Consider the following 24,856-nt stretch of genomic DNA (forward strand, 5'->3'; position numbering starts at 1 on the left):
TCCTCCATTGCTGTTCACACTGGGTAGTCTAAAATGAGATTTCTCCTATAGTTGTGCGTACTCATATTAGTCACATTCCCTTTTCTCTTAGTTTTCTACATCAAGGGCATGGGTACTCACACCATTGGACCATTTCGCAAAACCTTGGTACCCTATAACAATCCCACTTTTTCCCCAGCTCAGGAGAAGAGCTGTCCCTGAAACCCTTCACGGAGGATGCCAATAAAGATTCATCTGTGGAACTTCATACAGCGGTTCTCCTCTCTCTCCCTGTGTCTGCCAAGGCACTTAGTAAGCTTATGAGCTGAGAATCACTGCAAAAGAGCTGATCACTGCTAAGAGCTGAATATCAGTATAACAAAGCTTGCTAAGTATTGCCTGTGCCTGGGAGCTTTGCCGGAGTTGCTTGGGCAGGAGGGACTTAAGTGCACCCCCTATCCAGGAACAACCAAGGCAGCCGAGACCGACTGAAGCTACAGGGAGAAAACAAAACCTGGCGCACCAACTGGGTAGAAAAGCCCAGCAGAGCAGCTTTCATCGAGAAGAGTAACTGCCTTGGTTCGCTACACCCTTCTGAAGATAACTTCTCAGTTATAGAAGAATCTATCTGCAAAGGTTGTCTGACGACCCTCTCAATCCAGCCCTGAGGAGTCAGACATTGGCAGACCACCCTACCAGCAGTCTTTTGACCCACATTCGGCTGAAGAGTAAGTATATTACAGCCCTTTTTGCTTGCTTCTTTACTTGGTTTTTTTTGGGTTTTTCTGGGTTTTTTTCTCTCTTTTTTTTCTGCTGGGAGGGGAACGGGAACCACATTACAATGGGATCAAAAAATAGTAAATTAAAACAATCCCAGAACTAGAGAGACTTATATTTACAACTCTTAGAAATTCTATCCCTTAACAACCCTTCTTTCTCTAAAAGTAAATTCTGAAAAACTAACTTGAAAAAGCATATAAAATGTATTATTTCCCAGTTTCCAGATACTAATACACACTCTATCACTTTAGATTCTTTTTGGGACTCAGTGGGGGTAAAAATATACACTTCCCAAATTAATGGAGACTTCTCTGTTACACGATTTCTACCCATTTTTCATAATATTACCAAAGTAGTAGAACAAACAAATATTAAGAAATCAATCCCTGTGGAGAGCATTCCGACCTTATCTCTCCCTCCAGACACTGTCCATTCAAATGCTAATCTTCCCCCTCTTTCTCCAAATGCCGGCCGCCACAGGCGTGTAGGGCCCAAATGCGCCATGCCCAATGCTCCTGCTCCACTCCCGCCCTGCACCACCGAGACCACCGCTGCCCCTGGCACCCCCACGTCCTCTTCGCAAGCCCCCTGCCCCTCGGTCCCCCTTCCTATGGACGCTCCACCTTCAGCTGCCCTCCCGGGGATGGAGAACACAAACTCCGTGCTGTCCCCACCTCCACCCTCTCTTCTGCCCCCTTCCCCCTCACTCGCATTGCTCCCAAACCTCTCCTGCATGCCTGCAAAGCCCGCAGAGCCCGCTTATCTCATGTGTGGCCAGCACCCTGCCCCCACGGTACCTCCAAATGTATCTGTGCCTGTTCCTATCGAGTCTGCCTTCCCCCACCCCCCCTCCTCTCCCTCTGCAGCAAATGTGGCCCCATGCAATCCCCCCCCCCCCCCCCCCCCCGCTCCCTTATCCCCAGACCCTGCAGCCACAAAACCCTCACGGCACTTCTGAGACACCTCATGGTAGCATATCGCTTTTACAAGCTCCTCAGCCCTGTGTGAACTGCACTTGCCATAGCCAGGCCTTGTCACTCTCTCTCCATCACCCCACACCCCTGCAAAATCCCACTCCAAAATGCCAAAAAAAGCACTCCTCGTCTGAGGACAGTAGCGATAGTGAGTCCAATTCTGATGCAGATGACATTGATCCATGGGCTGTAATTAAAATGGATGCCACTCAAGCAGGGGACTGGGAGCTGGCTCAGAAAATTTCTGCCTTCCCCGTAACTTATATAAAGGGAAAAAGAGGTGGTGCCTCCACTAGAATTACATGGGAACCTAATAAAAACAAAGAGCTCATAGAACTTCGAAAAGTGGCCAAAGAACACGGCAGAAGTTCACATATTTTTAAAATTTCCTAGAAGCTATCTTCTCAGCACGTTTTAATACCCCACGATAAGAATATTGCCCACTGCCTCCTATCCCCAGCAGAATATATGCTATGGGAAAGGCATTGGAAAAAACAATTAAAAATATTATCAGACACATACACTAAAGATGCTAATAGGCCAAATTATACTGTTGAACAGCTGGCTGGATGTGAAAAATGCATATTGTGTGGCTCTACACAGATATTTACTATATGTGATATGCTAGGTAAAGAAGTTATACTGTGTTAACATTTGAATAATGTAGTGAATGTAGTTTTGCAATTAACATTAGGCTTTAGTAATTAAAACTGAAGCTATGTGTGTGTGATATTCTTTTTAACTCAAGAAAGAGAGCAAATAATCAAGAATTCTTTGCACAAAGATAACGGTTGCAGAGACTTTAAATTTTCTAGTGAAGAAGAATTTATGGCCTTATCAACAAAAAGAAAACTTTTCAAAGACCCACAGACTTACAGGCGTCTAGAAATTAACAGAAAGCTTTAGCTGAGATTACTTGTTTTAAATAAAATATGCATAGTCATGAAGAAGATCCTCAAAAAGAGAGAGATTTCTCTGTTTTCTTTGCCTTCTCCTGACTAGCCTTTGTCTGGGACGGGGAGGGCCGCAGCCCGGGCTGCCTCTCTTTGTTTATTGTCTCATAAATTGTCCTACTCTAAATTGTTTAACTTTTATTATTGTATTTCTATTACTATTTTTTATAACTATTTTTTTATTTTTATTAAATTTCCAAAAATTCCAAAAGCGAGTGATTGGAGTTTATTTCACTGGAGAAGGGAATTTGCAGAAACCCTCAGATCAAGCTGAAACTTTGAGGCAGCAATACAAGACCTGGCTATTGCAGCTAAGACCTCCTTACTTCTTACTCCAGATGACTCTATCCCTACCCTACATTTCTCTAATATTAAACAAGGAGTAGATGAAAGCTTTATCAAATTCGTGGACAGAATTAAAAATGCTCTGGATAAACATAGAGAGCATAGAGGCAAGAAAAGAACTGTTATGCAAACTTGCCATGAGCAATGCTAACAAACAATGTAAAACTATTCTGAGAGCCTTACCCTCGGATACAGAACGTACCATAGAACAAATGGTGGAAAGCTGTACACGTCATCTCTCCACTGAAAACACAGTGGCCCAGTCAGTTGCTAAGGGTATTGCAGAAGGAGTTTCTGGTGTTTGCAGTAGTGACTTCCAAAGACCAGACCCGCTGCTTTCACTGTAGAGACTTTGGACATTTTATAAAGGACTGTCCAGATAGGTCACCTACCCAAATCCCCCGTAACACCTACCAAAAACCCCAGAATCAACAGCGCTTCCAGCAGCGTTCGGGAAACTACCAGCTGAGCGTGGTCAGGCTCCACGCCAAGACAACAAATCAAAAGCCATCCAGACCCAAGCATGCATCGTTCCAGGAGATGCCACGTCACATGAAGGGGATCCAACATACAGAGCAATACAGACGGGAACCCAGCGCCAGCTGGTAACTGCTTTATCCATTGACTTAAAAAAAAAAAAGATGTTTATCGTGTCCCCACTGGCAAGTATGGGCCAAAAGGTGGTCATTTTGACATCTTAATTATAGGTGATACCTTTAATGGCCTTGTTTTTCCAGCAGTACAAACAGTGCACCCTGGTCGAGAAATATTGGTCCAGCTGTACTGCACAGACTTACCATTTTTTCTTTTAAAGGAAACTCCAATTGCACAAGCCTTTCTACTACCAAGAAATCACAAGGAACAGCTTCCTCTCAGCCCTATAGCGATGTGGGCACAAGTTTTGGGACCTAATAGGCCTACCATTGAGTGTGGCCTATCCTGCAAAGGGGAGAAGATCCACCGACTAGGACTCCTGGACTCGGGCGCCAACGTAAGCCTCGTTGCGCGCTCAGAATGGCCAGCAAGCTGGGAACTACAACCGGTACCAGGTATGATTTCAGGGATCGGTGGAGCCACAGTGTCCATGCGAAGCAAGCACAACGTGCTCGTCGAAGGGCCTGAAGGCAAGTTGACAACTATCCACCCATTTGTGGTAAGGGCCCCCATCACCCTTTGGGGAAGGGATGTTCTATCCCAATGGGGAGCTTCCCTACAAATTCCCAGTCAGGATTTCTAATTGGGGCCACTGAGGAGCGCGCACTACCAGATACCCCTCAGTGCACCTGGAAATGCCAAACCCCGATCTGGATCGAACAGTGGCCCCTCCCTAAAGTAAAACTGCGTGCACTACAAGCCCTTGTAGAAGAACAGCTTGCCAAAGGTCACATCATCGAGACCACCAGCCCTTGGAACTCCCCGGTCTTTGTACTGCAAAAGCCTGGAATGGACAGGTGGAGGCTCCTCTATGACCTGTGTAAAATCAATGAGGTAATTGAGGACATGGGCCCCCTTCAGCCTGGACTGCCTTCACCATCGATGCTGCCTCGAGACTGGACACTTGCCATCATAGATATTAAAGACTTCTTCTTCAGCATTCTGCTGCACCCCCAGGAAGCTCCACGGTTTGCTTTTTCTGTCCCCTCTCTTAACAGAGAGGCTCCACTCAAAAGATATCATTGGCTTTTTCTTCCCCAAGGTCTCAAACTCTCTCCTACCATATGCCAATGGTACATTGCTCATGTTTTGTCTCCCATTCGGAGCCTATTTCCAGATGCAATCATCTACCACTATATGGATGATATCCTGATCTGTGCATCAGACAAAGCCTACTTAGACAAAGCAGTTACAAAGACCATCGAAACCATACAAAAAGCAGGATTCGAGATCCGTGAAGACAAAATAAAATACACCAACCCATGGACTTATCTTGGATTGCAGATCCGTGAAAGGACCATCGTACCCCGGCAGCTTGTCATCCGAGACAACCCAAAAACCCTGAGAGACTTACACAGTCTGTGCGGATCCATCAATTGGGTACGTCCTCTGCTAGGAATTACAACAGAGGACCTCGCTCCCCTCTTTAACCTTCTCCGTGGCAGCTGAGACCTGGACTCTCCACGCACTCTCACAACAAAAGCCCGAGATGCCATCACCAAAGTCCAAGAAGCCCTATCTTCACACCGAGCCCTTCGCTTTGAGCCTAGCCTGCCTTTCCAGTTTGTCATTCTAGGAAAAGCACCCCGGTTCCATGGACTGATATTCCAATGGGATACTCAGCTTCGAGACCCTTTACTGATACTTGAATGGATCTTTACAACCAACCTTCAAAGACAATCATCACCTTCCAAGAAATCATGGCACATCTAATAAAAAGGGCCAGAACTCGCCTCCATTCTCTCACAGGGTGTGAGTTCACATGCATATACTTGCCATTAACCAGCGGAGACCTGGAGCATTTGCTTCAGACCAATGAAAATCTTCAGTATGCCCTAGATAGCTATACAGGCCAAATTTCCATCCATATCCCAAAACATAAACTTTTTATACAACCTTTAATCTGACCCCAAAATTAGTACAGAGTAGAACACCTCTCAAAGCTCTAAGTCTTTACAGACGGCTCGGGGGCATCCCACAAGTCTGTAATGACATGGAAAGACCCTAAGACCCAAAAATGGGAATCTGATGTCCAAATTGTGGAAGGATCTCCACAGATTGCAGAGTTAGCAGCTGTTGCCAGAGCCTTTGAGAAATTCATAGACGAACCCTTTAATCTCGTCACAGACTCTTCATACGTTGCAGGTATAGCTATGAGGGCAGAACAAGCCCTTCTCAAAGACATTTCCAATCCAAAGTTACACCAATTGATTTCTGCATTAACACGCTTAATCTCCCACAGAAAACAACCTTACCATGTAATGCATGTGAGGTCACACACTGACCTCCCAGGTATCATCGCAGAAGGGAACAGGAAAGCAGACGCATTGGCCATGGCAATAGAGACTGCTAACATCCCTGACATCTTCGCCCAGGCAAAGTTGTCACATGCATTTTATCACCAAAATAGAGCTGCCCTTATCAGAATGTTCAAGCTCGCAAAAGATCAAGGAAAAGCTATTGTTGCCACTTGCCCGAACTGCCAAAGCTACCAGATACCATCTATGGGGACAGGAGTCAATCCCCGAGGACTTAACAGCTGCCAGCTGTGGCAGACAGATGTCACTCACTTCCCACCTTTTGGAAGGTCAAAATATGTGCATGTATCAGTTGACACATTTTCTGGAGCAGAGTTTGCATCATCTCATCCAGGAGAAACTACACAGCACACCATAAAGCACTTCCTCCTTGCCTTCGCTACCCTGGGAGTACCAAAACAGATCAAAACAGATAATGGACCTGCCTATGTCTCTCGTAAGTTAAAAGAGTTCTTTCAGTGAGTGGGGAATAGAACACAAGAAAGGCATACCTGCAAATCCCACAGGACAATCCATCATAGAGAGAACACATCAAACCCTCAGAGAGTCCTCAGTCAGCAGCAAAGTGCATCATAGAGAGAACACATCAAACCCTCAGAGAGTCCTCAGTCAGCAGCAAAGTGCAACAAAAATCATATCTCCAGCTGAAAGACTCTGCAAGGGTCTCTATGTCATCAACTTCTTAAATGGCACAGCATCAGAGCCTGACCCCCCAGTACTTCGCCACTTCGCAAATACCACCCAAGCAAAGCTTGCTGAGAAACCACCTGTGCTAGTGAAGGACCCAGAGACACATCAAATTTCTGGGCCTTTCCAGTTAAATACTTGGGGTAGAGGATATGCGTGTTTCACTACCATGTGGCCCAAGATCGTACCCAGGGAAAAACATAAAACCATACCTAGGCACTACAAACACTACTAAGTCAGACACTGACAAGAGTTCCTCTGAGTTGAATACAAGACAGCCTCAAAACCAGACAAGTTCTGCCTGGAGACGAAGGCTTAGCCAAATATCCACATACCGAAGAAAAAACCGACCCATCACACAACAGCAGAAGAAACAGAAAAGATGAACAACATTCTGCTGCATCAGTCAAGCTATATGCCAGACATAACCTGAACAGAAAATTGTTCTCTGAATTACATGTTATTACCTTTTTTAAAAAATTTTACCCTAAAAACCCCTATTATTCCCTTTCTCAACTCTTACCAAAACCCCTAACCTCACACCCACTTACCCATCCCTTGCTTATATATATATATAAAAAAAAAAAAAAAAAAAAAAAAAAAAAAAAAAAAAAAGGGGGGGGGAGGGTGGAAGGAACAGAGGGAAGGAAGGGAAGGAATGAGGGAAAAAACCTTAACCCTCTCCTCCCATCATAAAAGATAACAAATTTTGCTTATATTCCCTATCAGAAGTCTTATCCCTGTCCAGAGATGAAAACTGGTGCTCTCCTCACTTCTGCTTGGATGCTCTTCACCGTACCGTATGCCTGCGGCTGGATTAGCCCACAGCCTAGCCATAATGTTTGGGTAACCTTAGCAAAAACATTGAAACAGGATAACATGTGCTTATCCATGGGCAGCGTTGATAACCCACTTTCCACATGTCTAGTAGGGATTCCTTTCGTAGCAGATGACTGGCCCGTCTATAACTCAGAGCTCCTCCACACCACAGGTAAGAGACCCAATGTGGTAGATACTTGGGATGAGTGGACAAAAATGTTACCTAATGCCCTAGAGGAACCCCAAGAATTGGACCTGCTGGGGTCCACCAAAGCAACATACTGCGTCAAATTTTACTATAGACTTCCAAAGAATAATGGGCCAGAAATTGACCAGGTAAAAAACATACAGAAAAGACATATCACCAATTAACAAAGCCTATAACTATCCGGATTGGTGCAATTACACCACTTGCGTGATATCTGTATCCCGTCCCTCTGCAAACGGGGAATGCAGAGCCTGTAGCATTCCTCGGGATGGGAATGCTTCGTGTTTGTGGTTGGAACGAAGGACAGCAGAGACTTTGTGCTTTTGGGTTGTGTAATTAAATTGAGTGTAATCTACTGGTGGCCAGAGATGCTCCCAGAGCTGGAGCCCCTCTGCTCTAGAGCCAGGCTGGGAGAGCTGGGAGTGTTCACCTGAAGAAGAGAAGGCTTCAGGGAGATCTCAGAGCCCCTTCCAGGGCCTAAAGGGGCTACGGGAGAGCTGGAGAGGGACTTGGGAAAAGGGATGGAGGGACAGGGCACAGGGAATGGCTTCCCACTGCCAGGGATACATGGGATATTGGAAGGAAATTTTTTCCTGTGAAAACTTGGCACAGGTTGCTCAGAGAAGCTGCCCCATCCCTCAAAGTGTCCAGGGGACCTGGGATAGTGGAAGATGTTCCTGCCCATGACAGGGGGGGAATGGGATGGGCTTTAATGCCCTTTCCAACACAAACCAGTCTGTGATTCTATGAGAAACTATAAATTTATCTGTGCTGCATCAGACTGGGAGAATAGCAGTAGTTTAGAGATTTGCTCAATTTGGGAACCTTTTCTCATGCACTGCGGTTCCCTTTCACTTGTGCACATTCCCAGTGAGCTGAATTCACCAGCACACAAATAATTGGTTCAGTGAACCACGACTGTACAAATAAAAAAATGGCAGAAGCAATGTTTGTCTTCAATTCATGATGCAAACGTAAAGCCTCAGCTAGGAAATGCTGTTTTTGTGGGATTCTTGTTGATTTTTACAGATGCATTTCTGGGTGTGATGTTCTCTCATGCTTAAGCAGTTGGATTGTGAACATCAGTTTCCTTTTGTTTGCAAAACTCAAATAACGTTCAGAAATAAAATAGAAAACAAGTCTTGCTTGTCTTTTGGACAAATATCTCGAGCGGTTGTTTAAATTGTGGGCTGGTTGCTGGAGTTAAGGCCATAATGTAATAAAAGCATAAATGATCCTTGACACGTGGACTGGTGGCTTTGTTCAGGATTTCTAATCAACATCACCTCCTCTACCCTCGGGTGGTGACAGTCCCCCTGCTCAGCTTTAGTTTGTTTGTGCATTGCAGATAATCAAAGAACTCTTTTAAAAGAGTACAAACACCAAAATAGCTGAAATTTGACTGACACCTGGAAGGCTTGAGCATCCCAGAGTGGTTCTGAATTCTGACTTCAGTGAGTCCTGGGGGCAGACAGAGAATCTAATACTGCCAAGTTATTTTTATGGGTGAAAATACATTTAACAGCAATTTTGAGCATATTCACAGTACAGTTGTGGATTCTCACAGCTGATCTTGACCCAGCTTCTGCTTTTGTTGTTGTGGTGTCCTGTTATTTCAACTGACTCTTGTTCTGCAGTTCTGATCTCTCAGCTTTTCATGGTCTCAGGCTGCAAGGAAGGTTCTGCGTTTGAACCATTAGAAACGGAAAATCAATCAAAAAGAAAGAGGAGAATCAGGGCTGAACAATTAGTATTGTCCAGGACCACTCCTCCTATATTAAATTCCATAGTGCTGTTGTCACCTTCGTTATCCCTCTCTGCTGTTTTGCTGAGTAGCTGCCTCAGTTTGTGAGGAGTTAAGAGATTTTTTGGTAGTTTAATGTCCTTATGACTTGGCCTCAAGTTGCACCACAGGAAGTTTAGATTGGATATTAGGAAAAATTCCTTCACCAAAAGGCTTGTCAAACCCTGGAACAGGCTGCCCAGGGATGTGCTGGAGCCATCATATGTTCCAAAACATATGGATGTGGCACTTGAGGACATGGATTAGTGGTGATCATGGTGGTGGTGCTTGATGGTTGGACTTGATCTCAAGGGTCTTTTCCAACCTTAAAGATTCCATGGTCCTGTGATCTGATTCCATTACTCTGCCACATTTTGTCACTCATAACCAGCTGTTGGTAGCTAGTGAAGAAAGGTGGATGAAGTGGAGATGGGTCAGATCCACACCCCTTCTCAGCTCTCTCCTGAGAGAGATGGCAGGCTTTTCCTCTTATTCCATCATGGATATTTATTTTCCTGTGCTGCTTTACCTCACCTGTGTTTTCCTCCTCAGGCCTGACACTATCCCCAGGGAGTTGGTGCCCCAGCTGGGCACCATGACAATGCTGTCTATCACGGTGCTGTGTTTCGAGACGTCAGCATCTCCATGCACGGCTAGCCCGGGCACCGTGACACGGGACGAGGATCAGTTCGTACGCCGAGCGACGATACTGATTCCTGTGGGTTCTTGTTTTGAGAGGTCTTTGGCAGCGGTCTTAAAGTGACGAAGCAGAGGCAGGGTGGGAGGCAGTGAGGTAGTGATGTTTATTGTGCGGCAAGCGCGATCTCTCACGCCTGCGTCTGCTCTCGCAACTCCCCCGAGGGCGGTTCTGCGTACACCTTTACACAGATGGTGTCAGGGAGGGGTAAAGGCAATACAACCAATAGAGGGAGTTCTGGGGACCATTAGACAGGTGCAATATTCAACTTTTGCCAACCAGGGGACAGGGAGAAATACAAAACTAGCGGGCTTTCTGACGGACAGAAAACTGACAGTTACGTCACTTGCCTCAGGGGTACATGTGGATGGGGAGGGAACAAAGGAACATATAACAAACTTAATAAACTAAATTTCACACACCGCCACAGCTGTCCCCCAACATGTCGTGCCACCACCACTCCATCAACGACTTCCGCAACAGTGTCTACTCCATGCTCTACTCCATGATCAGCATCATGGGCTTTGTGGGGAATGGTGTGGTGCTGTACGTGCTGATCTGCACATACCGGCAGAAAACGGCCTTCCAGGTCTACATGCTCAACCTGGTCCTGTCTGACTTCCTGTGTGTGCTCACCCTGCCCCTGCATGTCATCTACTACATGCACAAGGGCCACTGGTTCTTCAGCGACTTCCTGTGCAGCCTCTCGTCCTATGCGCTCTATGTCAACCTCTACTGCAGCATCTTCTTCATGACAGCCATGAGCTTCTTCTGCTGCATCACCATCGTCTTCCCGGTCCACAACATCAGCCTGGTGTCGAAGAAGAAAGTGAAGTTTGTGTGTGCTGGCATCTGGATGTTTGTCACACTGACAAGCACTCTCTTCCTGCAGAACGGGACGTACCAGCACGGCAACAAGACCAAGTGCTTCGAACAGCCAGAGAACTCCCAGAAGACAAACCTGGTGGTGATCCTGGATTTCATTGCCCTCTTCATGGGCTTCATCTTCCCCTTCATCATCATCACCATCTGCTACAACATGATCATCCGCATCCTGTTGCGGAACAAGGCCAACCGCCGCGAGGCCGTGTGGATGATTGTCATTGTCACCGCCACATTCCTGGTGAGCTTCACGCCGTACCATGTCCTGTGCATGGTGCACCTGCACATGCTGAGCCTGTGGGGCTCAAGCTGCAGGGACACCATGTTCCTGCAGAAAGCCGTCATCGTCACCCTGCCCCTGGCAGCTGCCAACTGCTGCTTTGACCCCCCCCTCTACTTCTTCTCCGGGGGCAACTTCCGGCAGAGACTCACCACACTGAGGAAGGCATCCTCCTCCAGCTTGTCACAAGCCTTCAGGAAGAAGATCTCTGTGAAGGACAAGGATGAGGAACCCTTTGGAGAAAGCCAAAGGGAGAATGGAAGGGCAGCTATGTAAGGGCTCCTTTGTAAGGAGGTTAAGCTTTCCCCTCAGAGCTCTGGTGGGGGATGGAGATCTCCGAACTCTTCCAGAAGATGGAATGAAGGCTTTCAAGCCTTTGTTGCAGTTAAAGAACTGTGGACAGTCCCTGGTTTGTGGTACTTGGTGGCAGAGCCACTGTTGGAGCTGGACAGCCCCTGGGACCCCCAGAGCCATGTGGGGCAGAGCAGCCACCACCAGCAGACTGTGGAGCTGCTGCTGAACTCCCAAACCCCTTCCAAGGCTGTATTTGGGCATTTGCTTTGTTCCACAACTTTCCAAGAGCATTAATTCCCCGAGCCAGCGGGAAATGTAAACAAAGCTTGCACCACATGGGGAGCTTCGGTCAAATAGCAAGGGCAGAGTTTTCACTGGATCTTCAAACAGCCGCCAATTTATTTATACAGCAAGACCATGATAATTCCTGCCCTGCTCCCAGCTGCCTCTGGATTTTGGTTTCTATGATCATTATGTGCATTTTAGGCTCCCAGGGCTGTGCCTGGGCTGCAAATCAGGATGGGCCCCTCTCCCACCCCCACTACGTAGCTCAAGATGCTTTGCTGGGCAGCAGATTTGCCAGTATTTTCCCAATTTCTAGAAAAAATCCATGGGATCCATTGTAAAATTTCAGTATACTACTGTGCAGGATAACTTAGGAATAAGGATAAGAGGGAAACTTATTTCAGTGGGACTGGTCCTGGAGTGATGGCTGCAGGATTCAGAATATTACTCCAGTTTTTGGGGAAGTTTTAGGTAAAAGTGGAGCTCTGCATGCTCAGAGTCAGATTTGCCTTTCTCGACTATTGGCCAAGGGTGTTAAATTAATAAGAAATAAAAATAAAACTCTTTAGGATGTTTGATCCTGTTCCAGAGTGTTCACCTCATCCACACCTGGCAGCAAAGATGCAACATGAGGCCCTTGGAAAGATCTTTAGGAAGAGCTGGAGATTTAAAATCAGAGTCTGGATGAAATGTGATGCTGAAAAAACATTGGGCTGTGTTTGTTCTGTAAAGAAAAACTTCAAACTCTTGGATGGAGGGAAACATTGCTGTACTTTTCCAGGGGATCTGCAAGAAGGTAGCTCCAGTTCTGCTGGAGCAGAGCCTGGCTGGAGATGTGCAACACATCCCAACAAAAATAAAAATTCTTATAGGATTAAACCTCTCAGTTGGAGAAGGAGTTGATAAATGAACAGCAAGTGTGTTTAGATATGGTATTTATGGAGTTACTCGATGTTATCTTGAAAAAAGAAAACAGTTTTAGTAGTGAAGAATGTGAGCAAAAGGAGTTTGGCTTGGACAGGTGTCTGCTGGAGTGTTGTTATATTGCCAGACGGCACAGAAATAACAACATGACTCTCCATGATGGTAAAGATGAGAGCAAACTTTATTCTTCTAAATTCTACTTTTATAGAGTAGTTCGGTACAAAGAACATGATTGGTTATTCAGCATCTACACCCTTTAGTAAACATTTCTTTTGCCAGTAAGCATGTTGAAAAAAACACCACCTGCGGATGGTTTCTCACTCCCCAAGGTTTGTTTGAATTCCTCCTTAAGACTTCTCAGGCTAACATGAGAAAGTTGCTAGCCTGCCTTTCACACAGACACTGGCAGAGCCTGAAGCCCAAATTCAGACCAATGTCAGCCCCACACTGGAGAAATTATCTGTACAGATAATTTGTGTGAATTGTCTCTTTATATCACAGCCCTGGCTTAGCAAAAGGCACTTAAAAAACCATATTCACCTATAGGACAAATGATGGATATGAATTTCCAAGGAGATCTGAAATTCCTTTGTTAAATTTGAAGGATAAATCAGTAGAGGGCTGAAAGCTGCTGCTGTAGAGGAGAGTTAGAGACCCCATAAACCCTCAGGAGGGCAGAGCCAAGAGTTTCAAGCCAGAACTGCAAATTGTTCAGGGAAAAAATATGGATGAATTGGCTAAAACTCATTGTCAAGGGTCAGCACTGAGTATTCCACTGGTGTCACCAGGCTTTTGAGGCATTATGAAACTGTAAATAAAAATCCTCATGGATTTTTATTCAGAATATGCACAAATAGCATGCCCATTCCCAAAATTTAAAATATTGTACAGTAGAGCTAAGTGTGTGTGTATATATATATGTATATATTGCAAAGCATTTTTATTGTACCAGAAGTATTTTTTAACATTTTGCCTTTTTTATTTGAATGAGACAATGTTAATGGAAAAGGAAATGGCAGCTTTTTTTTTTCTTTTTTTGTGCTATAAGAAAGCCTGTTTCAAAAAACTTGACTGAAAATCAAATGTAAATATTGCAAGTGAAATTTTAATTACTGTTTTCTATGGCTTGTTTGAAAGTCTCTGTTACAGATTCTTCTTCCCTACAATAAAACTTTATTTGCACACATCACCAGAGTGTAATTTTTGCTTAATAATAATAATTTATAATGGTATAATAAACACTTAGAGCAGCACAGATGTTGCTGAGATGTTGGGGGAGTTATTTCGTTCCAGCCAAACCAGACTTTGCCACAGCCTGACTTCCCAGGATTCAGCCACCACCTGGAGCTGCTGTTTGGGGACCTGTTGGAGCCAAAACACTTCTGATGGTCTTGGTAGACCTTGCAGTGGTGGAGCAGCTCAACAAAAAGCAGCTGGAACCTGGATAAATTGGGATTTGCAGACAGAAAATACTTGGAAGACACTTGGAGGGCAGGGATGCTCTTGGTGAGGGGTATTTTTTGTCTGTTCTGTGTGGTCACACATCACAAATGCACAGAAAAGTCTCCTGCAAATGTTTTCTTCTTGAATTTCCCCAAAGCAGGTGCAGGGTCTGCAGAGGGGTGTTTGGTTATGAAGCTCCAGCCCAGAGGGGTGAGCAGGGACTTTGCCATCAGCTCCAGGTGACAGACAGGCAATGCCCCTGCATGTGCCTTTGCCCTGTGGAGGCAGAAAAGTGCCACCCTGGCAGCAAATACCAGGCAAGTTTTGCTCAGGAATAGGAACCTGGAGAGAAAGCTGTGCAGGGAAATAGAGATTGTTAGTGGGATGGGGCAAGTTAGGAATTGTGGTTTTTTAGGGGTTGTACAACATGACAGGAGCTGGGAAGAGGGGACCAAGTGTCACCCTGGTGCGGTGACAGAGATGCATAGTAAACGAAAGTGAGTAGGTTGGGGTTTTGCTTAAAACTGGGCTATTTTCTGCTGCAGTTTCCAGTCCAATGGTGTCCCCTAGTGCTGAGCCATTCCCGGAGCCACCACCCGTGGCTGCTGAGGTTTCCTCTTTTCATTTAGTCCAGCCCCAGTTCCTCTCATGTCACATTGTCCTGTTTCCTCTGGTGTTGACCCCTTTGTTCCTCCCCTCCCACCCCTGCCTGTATTTTCTTTCATAATCTTTGAATTTCCTTCTCTGCCTTCCTTTTGTTTTTTCCTGTTTTTCAGGATGGATGCTCCAGGTGGGAAAGACCCAGCCACAGAAGGACCCAGTACCCTCCTCTTGCCTTGGGCTCCAACTGCACCCTTGACTTTGCCTAAAAAATGCTGATTTTCCATAGGATGACTGTCCCAGTATGGGCCTGCAGAGCTTCCAGTGGGAGCTGGTGGTGGGTACAGCCCTTGGGCATCACCTCCTCATGCGACTTTGGCCTGGGTGTGTCTGGGAGGGTTATTTCTGGCCAAACCAGTACAGTTGTGGGTGAAAAGCTCTGCAAGAAACTGGTAATCCATGTGGGAATGGAATGGTCCTGCCTGTCTCCTACCAAAGGAAAGGGAGTTGCCACATGGGCACAGCTGGGAAGTTCAGAAACTGTACATGGGACATGCTCACCCTAATTCCATAAACTGCTTTCCCATAAAACTCCTGCAGGATGTGAGAAGCCAGCAGCCCTTCAGTTTAACGAGCAATAAAGTCCAAGCACTGGCAATAGAGAGATTTCCTCTCATTCCTGCTCCTAGCATGGTGCCTTCTTCCCCCCCCCCCACCCCCCCTTCATCCCTGAGCATGTATTTTGGGACTGGAGGGGCTCGATCCATTCCTATTGCCTGGATTCCCCAAGGATCTGTGCACTGAGAAGCTGTGTCCCTTAAGCAGGAGTTAATTCTCAAGCTGAATCTTAAATTAGCATTTTTTCCCAATTTCCACTGTGGACCAACATTAGGAGAGGGACTTGAGGGACTTCTCCCACATGGCAGGAGGGAGAACACCAGGCTCGTCATCCTTCTCCTATACACTATATGATCTGATTACCAGGGAAAAAAACTAAGGAGCAAAAACAAAGGAAAGCCCATCAGATTTTGAAATACCATCAGCACTAAAATGTCTTAGAAGCATTCAGCAAGTTATAAAATGTCTTAGAAACTGTGGCCGAGTTCCTCAGGTATCGTGGGCATGATATGCTCACAGATATCATTTGAGCTATTCCAAACTAGGCCGAACTAGGCCTCAGGCCTGGGTCTAGTAGGCCGCAGAACGTTCAGCATACGTGGTAGCAGATAAACTTATCTGCTACTAGGAATGTGTTAAGGTATGGACACTCGCAGCATAGAGGTAATGGCATTAAGTCTCCGTAGCTACCTTAACCCTGGATTGTTTACATGCTTCTGTATGTCCACTGCCTATCACAGTGCACCTGCTAACTGTAAACTATTCACTCTGTATATAATCCGCCATCTTGCGGAAATAAATTGGAGTGCGTGCTGGAAACCATACTGGTTGGTCTCACGTTACTCTAGTCCCCGGTTTTACCAGAGCTCAGCTACAACTGGGGCCTGAACATGGGCTGAGCACTGGATGAATACTGAAATATAAGGCTTAGATGCTGGATTATAGGGCTTTGATGCTGGATTATAGGGCTTAAATGCGGAAAAGACCCTGCTTGATTTAGGGGTGTGTGTACCGCTTGCGGACTCCTATCCTAGATTTGCGGGGCAGGCCGGGGAGCTTCGGCTGATTGGATTGCTTAGAAAGGCTACAGTGCCACCTGCTGTCAGCGGAGAGAAGGTAAGCAGCCACGCGGATGGAAACATCAACGGAACGCGATTTCATAGCTGCCACGCAGCTTTTATCGTCCATTGTCTCAAAACGGGGCGAAAAAATCAGAGACTCTGATATAACTCAGCTGGCCCAATGGGCTAAAAAGAAAGGGACGTTACATCAGCCCTCGCTTTTGTTTAGTGAGACGGAATGGAAAGAAATCGGAGACTTACTGTGGGATTCGGTAGTTTCACAAGGGAAAGACGCGAAACTCTGCTCGGAGTTAGGCGTAACTTGGAAAAAAATTATAAACACGTTGCAAACCTTTGCCGCGGAGCGCAGAGCTGCCCAAGCCGCGATTTTCGCTTTGGAGAGAACGACTCCTTGCTCTCCTGATCTGGGGGCTGTCCCCACCCAAGCGAAAGAGCAGAAAAAAGTATCCAGAGTAGCGAGATTTTTCGGGATTAATTCCACGCATCCGGTGAAAGGGAACGCGGCCCCTCTCTGTTCGTCCCTTCGCAATGTGGTAGATGTGGCCAGCCATGCGGTCGAGAAAATGAGCGAGAAGCCGGAAATGCCCTTGCTGCGGTTCGGAGAGAATGGCGCGGGGGAGGGGACGAGCCAGCTGCCAGACCCCAGGGGCGTGGCGAAAGAGGAGGAGACAGGCAGAGCCGGCAGCGGCGCGGGGCGGGCACAGGTGACGCAGCAAGGAGGCGGACTCAGAGGCGGTGCCACCGGCGGAGCAGAGCCAAACCCCCTCCCCACCGGAACGGGAGCTGACGTCAGCTGCCCACCTGACCAAAACAAAAACAGAAAACATGGCGGCGCCCACGTCCCGATTGGGCAACGCGAGTTCAGCTCAATCCGAGACCCCTGCGCCCCCGCACCCTGCATCAGCGGGACCCAATACCCATCCACGAGCGTCCCACTGTCCTCTGCCGGAATCTGATTCGGATGAAGAAGTTTTGGAACCTGACGGCCGTTGTGCGGCGCAATCACCGGAAAAGCAGCAGAGATCAATGGAGCTACAGCAAATTATAGCCAAGCTTGCTAAGCTCTCAAACCGGCAAAATCAACTAGAGCAAAGGACAATCGAGCTGTCTCAAACATTCCCACAGAAAACATATAATGTGCAACCCTTGTCATCTATACCTAATCAGCAGACACTGCCATCCAATGCCCAGCAGATGGCGCTGCCTGCCAACCAACCTGATCCACTTCTGAACCGCTGGGCAGAGGTAAAAAAGAATGCCATCCTAGATAAAGACTTTGAAGCGGCCAATGTTATAGCTTGCCCTGTGGTGATCGAGCAAAACGTTGCTAAATGGCAACCACATGAATGGAAAGTGTTGCAATCTGCGAAGCAGACGGTTGGCCAGTATGGAATTCGTTCAGAAGCTTCTAAAAGTATTATTCAATATATTTTTACAGCTGACCTCTTGTGCCCTGCTGACAGTTCCAATATTGCAGCACTTCTGCTCACGCCATCCCAATTTCTCATCTTTGAAAGAGAGTGGAAACGACTAGCAACTGAGGAAGCTAATAGGCATCAAACAGTGGGAGATCCATTTTACGGGATCCAGCCGGATATGCTGACGGGCCAAGGAGCTTACGCTACGACGAATGTACAGCTGACTTGTCCCATTGAGATTCATCAGCTGTCCCAGTCACTGGCCTACAGAGCTTTGCTGCTGGTGCCAGACAAGAAGAAGCCTCCATCCTATGCTAACGTCAAGCAAGGAGCCACAGAATCGTTTGCACAGTTCATTGATCGTCTTTCCACAGCTTTGAAAGATGCTCCAGATTTGCCTGATGAGGTCCGGAACCATTTGTTTCTCTCTCTTGCATTTGAGAATGCTAATGCACGCATGAAAACCATATTAGCCTCCCTTCCCCAAGGCTGTGGCGTGGACAAAATGCTAGTGAGAGCAGTGAGAGCAGAGCAGACTAACCAGACAGCAGCTTTCACAGCAGCAATGCAGAGTGCAATGCAGCAACAGGGACATGTTATCGCAGCTGCATTGACAGGGAAGCCCTTTAACCGTTTTACTAACAGCAAAAAACCACCAACGAACTTCCCTTGCAACCGTTGCGGTGAACCAGGTCATTTTAAGCGGACCTGCCGGAAGCCTGTTTGGTGTCACAGATGCAATGTGGACACTCATGCTACAGCGATCTGCAGAAAACAGGGAAACTTCACGGCCAGCGCGTCGAGGCACCGTGCCAAGACACAAGTCGATGCCTCAGCCCACCAGACTCCAAAAACGACTCCTTGAACCAAAACAGACCTGCTGTGTGGAGAAGTGTTGGTGTAGACATAACAGCAGCAGCAGAAGTCACTTTGCAAGATATGGAAGTAACCTTAATCCCCACTGATGTCTCTGAACCCATTTATAATACAATTTCTTCAGCTGGAGGTTTGATATTAGGAGGAGCCTCCACAAGCAAGCAAGGTATTATGGTGGTGCCAGGAGTCATTAATGCAGATTACACTGGACAGTTAAAAATAATGGTTTATGCCCTGCAGCCTCCTGTGACAATCCCAAAGGGGAGCAGGATTGCTCAGATCATCCCCTTTGAGAACATCCTGCCACGTCGTCAGTCCCAAATGCTGCCTACGGAAACGGAAGGAGGAGCTAGGAGCTTTGAATCTATGGAACACAATGTTTTCCTTACAGTGAGTTTACACGAGCGGCCACGTATTGCAGTGAAACTGCAACGAGGCGACGAGATTATTGACATGGTACCACTTCCAGACACCGGCGCAGACATATCTTTAATTAATAAACTACATTGGCCTTCTCATTGGCCTCTGAAATCCCCCTATACCCGCGTTGTGGGCGTAGGAGGCCTGACTGTTCCCTCAATAAGTGCAGATCCTATTCGGATCATCTTTGAAGATGGACAAGTGGTTGTGGCTCATCTATATGTTGTGCCAATGCATGAAGAGATTCTGGGACTACTAGGAAGAGATGTGCTTTCCCAAATAGGGATGGTTTTAACTACTGACCGGCATTTTCCTTAGTGGCCACTGCAGAGCAGCCACCCATTTTAAAAATCACCTGGTTAACTGATACCCCTGTGTGGGTTGAGCAGTGGCCAATGACAGAGAAGAGGCTGAGAATTACCAAGCAATTGGTGCAGGAACAATTAAAAGCGGGTCACATTCGACCCTCAGTGAGTCCATGGAACACACCGATTTTTGTCATCCCTAAAAAATCAGGAAAATGGAGACTATTACATGACCTTCGCAAGGTCAACGAGCAGATGCAAGCGATGGGTGCCCTGCAACCAGGCTTGCCAGCACCGACTATGATTCCTCAAGGGTGGGACATTGTGATCATCGATTTGAAGGACTGTTTTTTCACTATCCCACTCCATCCTCAAGATACTCAGCGCTTTGCCTTCACTCTGCCATCTATTAACAGAGCAGCTCCAGCACAACGGTATGAATGGGTAACTCTTCCTCAGGGAAGTCGTACCTCACCTACCATGTGCCAGATTTTCGTCAATTGGGCTTTGCAGCCAATTCATCAGCGTTTTTCCAATGCAATAATTTATCATTATGTTGATGATATCCTCATTGCTACTAAAGAGCCTCTGCTCACAGAGGAATTAAACTGGCTAGTCACACAGTTAAAACATCGCGGTCTGACTGTGGCCCCGGAAAAAATACAGCGATCAGCTCCGTGGAAATACTTAGGATGGTTGATCACGAGTGCACGTATCCGGCCGCAGAAAATCACTTTGCATACCAACATTTCTACATTATATGATGCTCAGAGACTCTTTGGAGACCTGCAATGGGTTCGCACCATTGTAGGAATTACCAATGATGACTTGCAACCGCTTCTGCCATGGCTACACGGTAACGATGCCAGTAGCCCTCGACAATGCACCCCTGAACAACGACGAGCCTTAATAAAGGTGTCAGAAAAGCTACAACGTGGTTGGAGCATTCGCCGTATAGAACACCTCCCACTGTCACTGTTCCTCTCCAACGCAGATGCCTGTCCGTTTGCCATTATTTTTCAATGGAAAAAGAAAAAGGGGGAACACCAGTCTAGGTTACAGTCGACAGCTGGTGTGATTGAATGGGTGTTCTTGCCTGTACAGCCGAAGAGTCGTGTTATGACACGAACAGAAGCCCTTGCCGTGCTCATCAGGAAAGGGAGAGATAGGATTTTAGAGATCGATGGGGAAGAACCAGCAGATATCAGTGTTCCGATCAGAAATGAAGATCTGGACTGGAAGCTGAGACATTCTGTGGAGCTGCAAGAAGCATTGTTAGGTTTTACAGGTGTGGTTCACAACCGACAGCCAAAGGGTCCGATGTGGACTCTGTACGCCATCAGTGGCTGGAGAAGCCTCTGTGTTCCATGACACCTGTAGAAGGCAGAACAGTTTATACAGATGCTGGCCGGAAGACACAATGAGCTCTGTGTGTGTGTGGAAACAGCAAGGAGAATGGAAGCAGCATTTAATCCACAGTGAAGCCGGAGACAGCTTGCAGACCCTGGAACTGGGAGCAGTGTGTTGGGCTTTGCAAACTTGGATTAAGGAACCTCTTAATGTGGTGTCAGACTCTTTATATGTGGAGTGGTGGAGAGAATCGAAGATGCACTCATCAAGACCACTCAGAATCAACTCCTCGGAGAACTATTTCTACGACTGAGGAGTATACTCAGACAGCGTCAGCATGCCTTTTGCGTGATGCACATTCGTAGTCATCAGTGCAGCAATGGTTTGGGAGAAGGCAATGCACGGGCAGATGCTGCAGTCAGTTGCGTTGCCCATGTCCCTCCTGAAAGCAAATTTGTAAGAGCTCGCAACAGCCACGAGAATTTCCATCAGAATGCTAGAGCTTTGCGTCGTCAATTTTAAATATCTATAAACAATGCGCAAGGGATCGTGCGTGCCTGCCCTCAATGCAGTCATCACGGGCCAGGTCTTGGCCTAGGCATGAATCCTCGAGGCATGAGAGCCCTGGAACTGTGGCAGATGGATGTAACACACATCCCAGAGTTTGGAAGGTTGAAATATGTTCATGTTACTATTGACACCTACTCCAAATTCATTTGGGCCACGGCACAAACTGGGGAAAGAGCTCTCCATGTTGAGAGACATTTGACTGTTTGCTTTTCAGTGATGGGAGTGCCTGCAGAAATCAAGACTGACAATGGTCCAGCTTATGCGGGACAATGAGTTGCTAGGTTTCTGCAGAAGTGGGGTATCACCGTGGAGGCCCAACCAGGAACACAGACTGGGGACACAGATCTGGGTGCAACAACAGCAGCAGGGCAGAAGACCTTGCCCTTAGTTTATTTTTCCATTATATATCTGTGGCAAGGTGACCATGGATTGGAGAAGGGTATCGCCACCTCTCCTGTCACATTGGTCCAGGAGGCTGTCATTCAACCTCCCCTTCTCTTGGAGAAAGAATTCATAACATTGCCAATATTTACAAAACATGGTCCTGTGTTTACAATTCACCAGCGTGAGAAACTGCACGTTTCTCCTTTAATATGAACGCTCAGCAAACCAGGAAAATTCATGGCAACAGTGGGGAGTCAAACATACTACCGGGATTCCTCACTCTCCTACTGGCCAAGCCATTGTGGAACGGGCTCATCGGACGCTGAAAGAGTATCTCGCAAAGCAAAAACAAAATAATGACCTAGATGTGACCAATCGCTTATCTAAAGTACTGTTCACTTTAAATTACTTATGCCTAGCAGAAGGACGAGAAGAGCCTGCAGTTGTCATCCACCACCAGGCTGTGAAAGAAGGGAGACCACAAGCAATCCCAGGACTTTACATATATCATAAGGACATGCGAACGGGTGAATGGCAGGGACCCAGTCCAGTCTTGTTTAATGGTCGCGGTTATATGTGTGTTTCTGCAGGAGAAGCAGGACCTGTCTGGGTGCCGAGTCGCTTTACCCGTGCGTGTCCGCAAGAAAAGATACCAACCGGCGGTGACACTCCTAGAGACACTCACAGAGACAGCGACGACTTACCTGAAGCACCTCAAGAAGACACAGAGAGTGCTGAAAATTGACTGTTTTAATAATATCATTGCACTGCAATAGCTTGACACTTAGAGACACGATAAGTTATTGGTTAAGGTTTTAAGTTAATAGCCTGTGTGCTACACTGTTTGCTTTTCACAATGGGTGAAATGTTAAGCATGAGGGTGTTTGTTTTAATCAGCGTGGTAGTAGAAACAAGAGCAGGGATGTTTAACATTGACACGAGGGAGAACATGTGGGTTACTTGGGCCAAACAAACTAAACAGGATTCCTTTTGTTTATCTCTAGCTACGCCGTCTAATCCTTTTAGAACTTGCTTGATTGGAGTTCCACTGACCTCCATGGCAGAGTTCGAGTTTTCAACCCCTGTCAGCATTGACCCAAAAGGTGCTTTAGGGCCACAAGCTGCTGCCATAGCGCGAAACCTTAGAACTGCTGGTCCAGAGCCTCAGGAGTTTGATCTTTTAGGTTCTGTGCCAGGAAACTATTGTCTTGTCTTTGGGTGCTTTGCAGTAAATTCAAGTCTATTAATCATAGACGAGCAGCAGTTGAAAAGCCATGATACGTGGTTGTCTCCTCATTCACCATTGTATTACAATTACACTGAGTATTGTAATAATTGGGTCAGATCTGTCACACAATTGACAACAGCTGCTAAGAGATTGCCACCAGGAATCTTTCTAGTTTGTGGAGCTAGAGCATGGTCCACAGTACCTCCAAACAGTGTAGGAGGACCGTGTTATTTTGGTAAACTAACCCTGTTCGCACCTAGTATTCACCAGGTTCTAGGCTTGCCACAAAAGGCCCGACGAATCAAACGCAGTATGTCTCAACTAGGCCCCAACTGCAGAGATCAAGTTAAGTTATGGCAGCCTGCAGCCGTGATCTCAGCATCCGTTTTTGCCCCAGGAGTTGCTTCAGCGCAAGCCCTCACACAACTGAAACATTTAGCCTGCTGGACAGGAAAACAGATTAATATAACGACGAAGTTGTTGAGTGAGCTTGCTGAAGATGTTAGTGGCATTCGCCATTCAGTGCTCCAAAACCGAGCTGCGATTGACTTCCTTCTTTTGGCTCAGGGGCATGGATGTGAAGAGTTTGAAGGCATGTGCTGCATGAATTTATCAGACCACTCACGGTCGATACATCACCAGTTAGCGCAGTTGAGGGACAACATGAAACACCTTGTAGTTGAAAACACTCCGTTTGACAATTGGCTGAAGTCTTGGAATCTCACTGGGTGGATTGTGGATTTAATTCGTTTTGGTATAATGATTTTTATTGCTGTCATAGTAGTTTTAATAATAGTGCCTTGCTTAATACAATGTATGCGCAAATTAGCCAGCTGTGCCTTAACGTCGGTTTGGATAGCCCAAAAAGAAAAAGGGGGAACTGTGGCCGAGTTCCTCAGGTATCGTGGGCATGATATGCTCACAGATACCATTTGAGCTATTCCAAACTAGGCCGAACTAGGCCTCAGGCCTGGGTCTAGTAGGCCGCAGAACGTTCAGCATACGTGGTAGCAGATAAACTTATCTGCTACTAGGAATGTGTTAAGGTATGGACACTCGCAGCATAGAGGTAATGGCATTAAGTCTCCGTAGCTACCTTAACCCTGGATTGTTTACATGCTTCTGTATGTCCACTGCCTATCACAGTGCACCTGCTAACTGTAAACTATTCACTCTGTATATAATCCGCCATCTTGCGGAAATAAATTGGAGTGCGTGCTGGAAACCATACTGGTTGGTCTCACGTTACTCTAGTCCCCGGTTTTACCAGAGCTCAGCTACAAGAAACGTTCCTGAAAGCAAACCTGAGGGATGAAAACCCAGCCTGACACTTGGGATTACAAATCCCTCTTGGGATCAGCAAGGTTGGGGACTCAACTCTGCTTCTCCTAAACTCTTAATTCTAGCCCTGCAAGGGGCCACATGTACAAACAACTCTTTGGAATATTTACAGACTTGACTGGAGGGGGAAATGTGCCTGTTTTGTTCTTGTTAGTGTGGTTTCTTACACTTCAGAGTAAACCAGGCTGCCCTGGGAGCAAAGCAAGGGCCCTCTGTTAGGTCAATAAAGACATTCCTGATGGATCTTCACCAAGTTGGGAGGGATAGAAGGAACAAGGCAGCAAAACCTCACATTTTTGATCATTAATAAAAACTCCAAGTCCAGGACCACTGCTGCAGGTCTCTGCTGGGGGAGGCAA

The 24,856-nt window shown here is 46.5% G+C and overlaps 2 protein-coding genes across 2 annotated transcripts; both read left to right on the forward strand.

Moving 5' to 3' along the window:
* Window positions 1-7,272: 7,272 nt before the first annotated feature.
* Window positions 7,273-11,635, forward strand: LOC134564983 (cysteinyl leukotriene receptor 1-like). Its single transcript, XM_063424327.1, has one exon. The coding sequence runs from the start codon at window positions 10,640-10,642 to the stop codon at window positions 11,633-11,635; it is 996 nt and encodes a 331-aa protein (XP_063280397.1). The 5' UTR covers window positions 7,273-10,639.
* Window positions 11,636-15,678: 4,043 nt separating this feature from the next.
* On the forward strand, window positions 15,679-24,381 carry LOC134565030 (uncharacterized). Its single transcript, XM_063424391.1, has 2 exons — window positions 15,679-16,639; window positions 22,519-24,381. Exon 2 carries the CDS (start codon window positions 22,785-22,787, stop codon window positions 24,090-24,092), a length of 1,308 nt encoding a protein of 435 aa, XP_063280461.1. The 5' UTR covers window positions 15,679-16,639; window positions 22,519-22,784; the 3' UTR covers window positions 24,093-24,381.
* Window positions 24,382-24,856: the final 475 nt, after the last annotated feature.

This window comes from Prinia subflava (genome assembly GCF_021018805.1).
Source record: "Prinia subflava isolate CZ2003 ecotype Zambia chromosome W unlocalized genomic scaffold, Cam_Psub_1.2 scaffold_31_NEW, whole genome shotgun sequence".
NCBI classification, from domain to species: Eukaryota; Metazoa; Chordata; class Aves; order Passeriformes; family Cisticolidae; genus Prinia; species Prinia subflava.

Coding starts and splice junctions, on each gene's coding strand:
- LOC134565030 (XM_063424391.1), top strand. CDS start 22,785: ATGGGTGAAATGTTAAGCATGAGGGTGTTTGTTTTAATCAGCGTGGTA.
- LOC134564983 (XM_063424327.1), top strand. CDS start 10,640: ATGTCGTGCCACCACCACTCCATCAACGACTTCCGCAACAGTGTCTAC.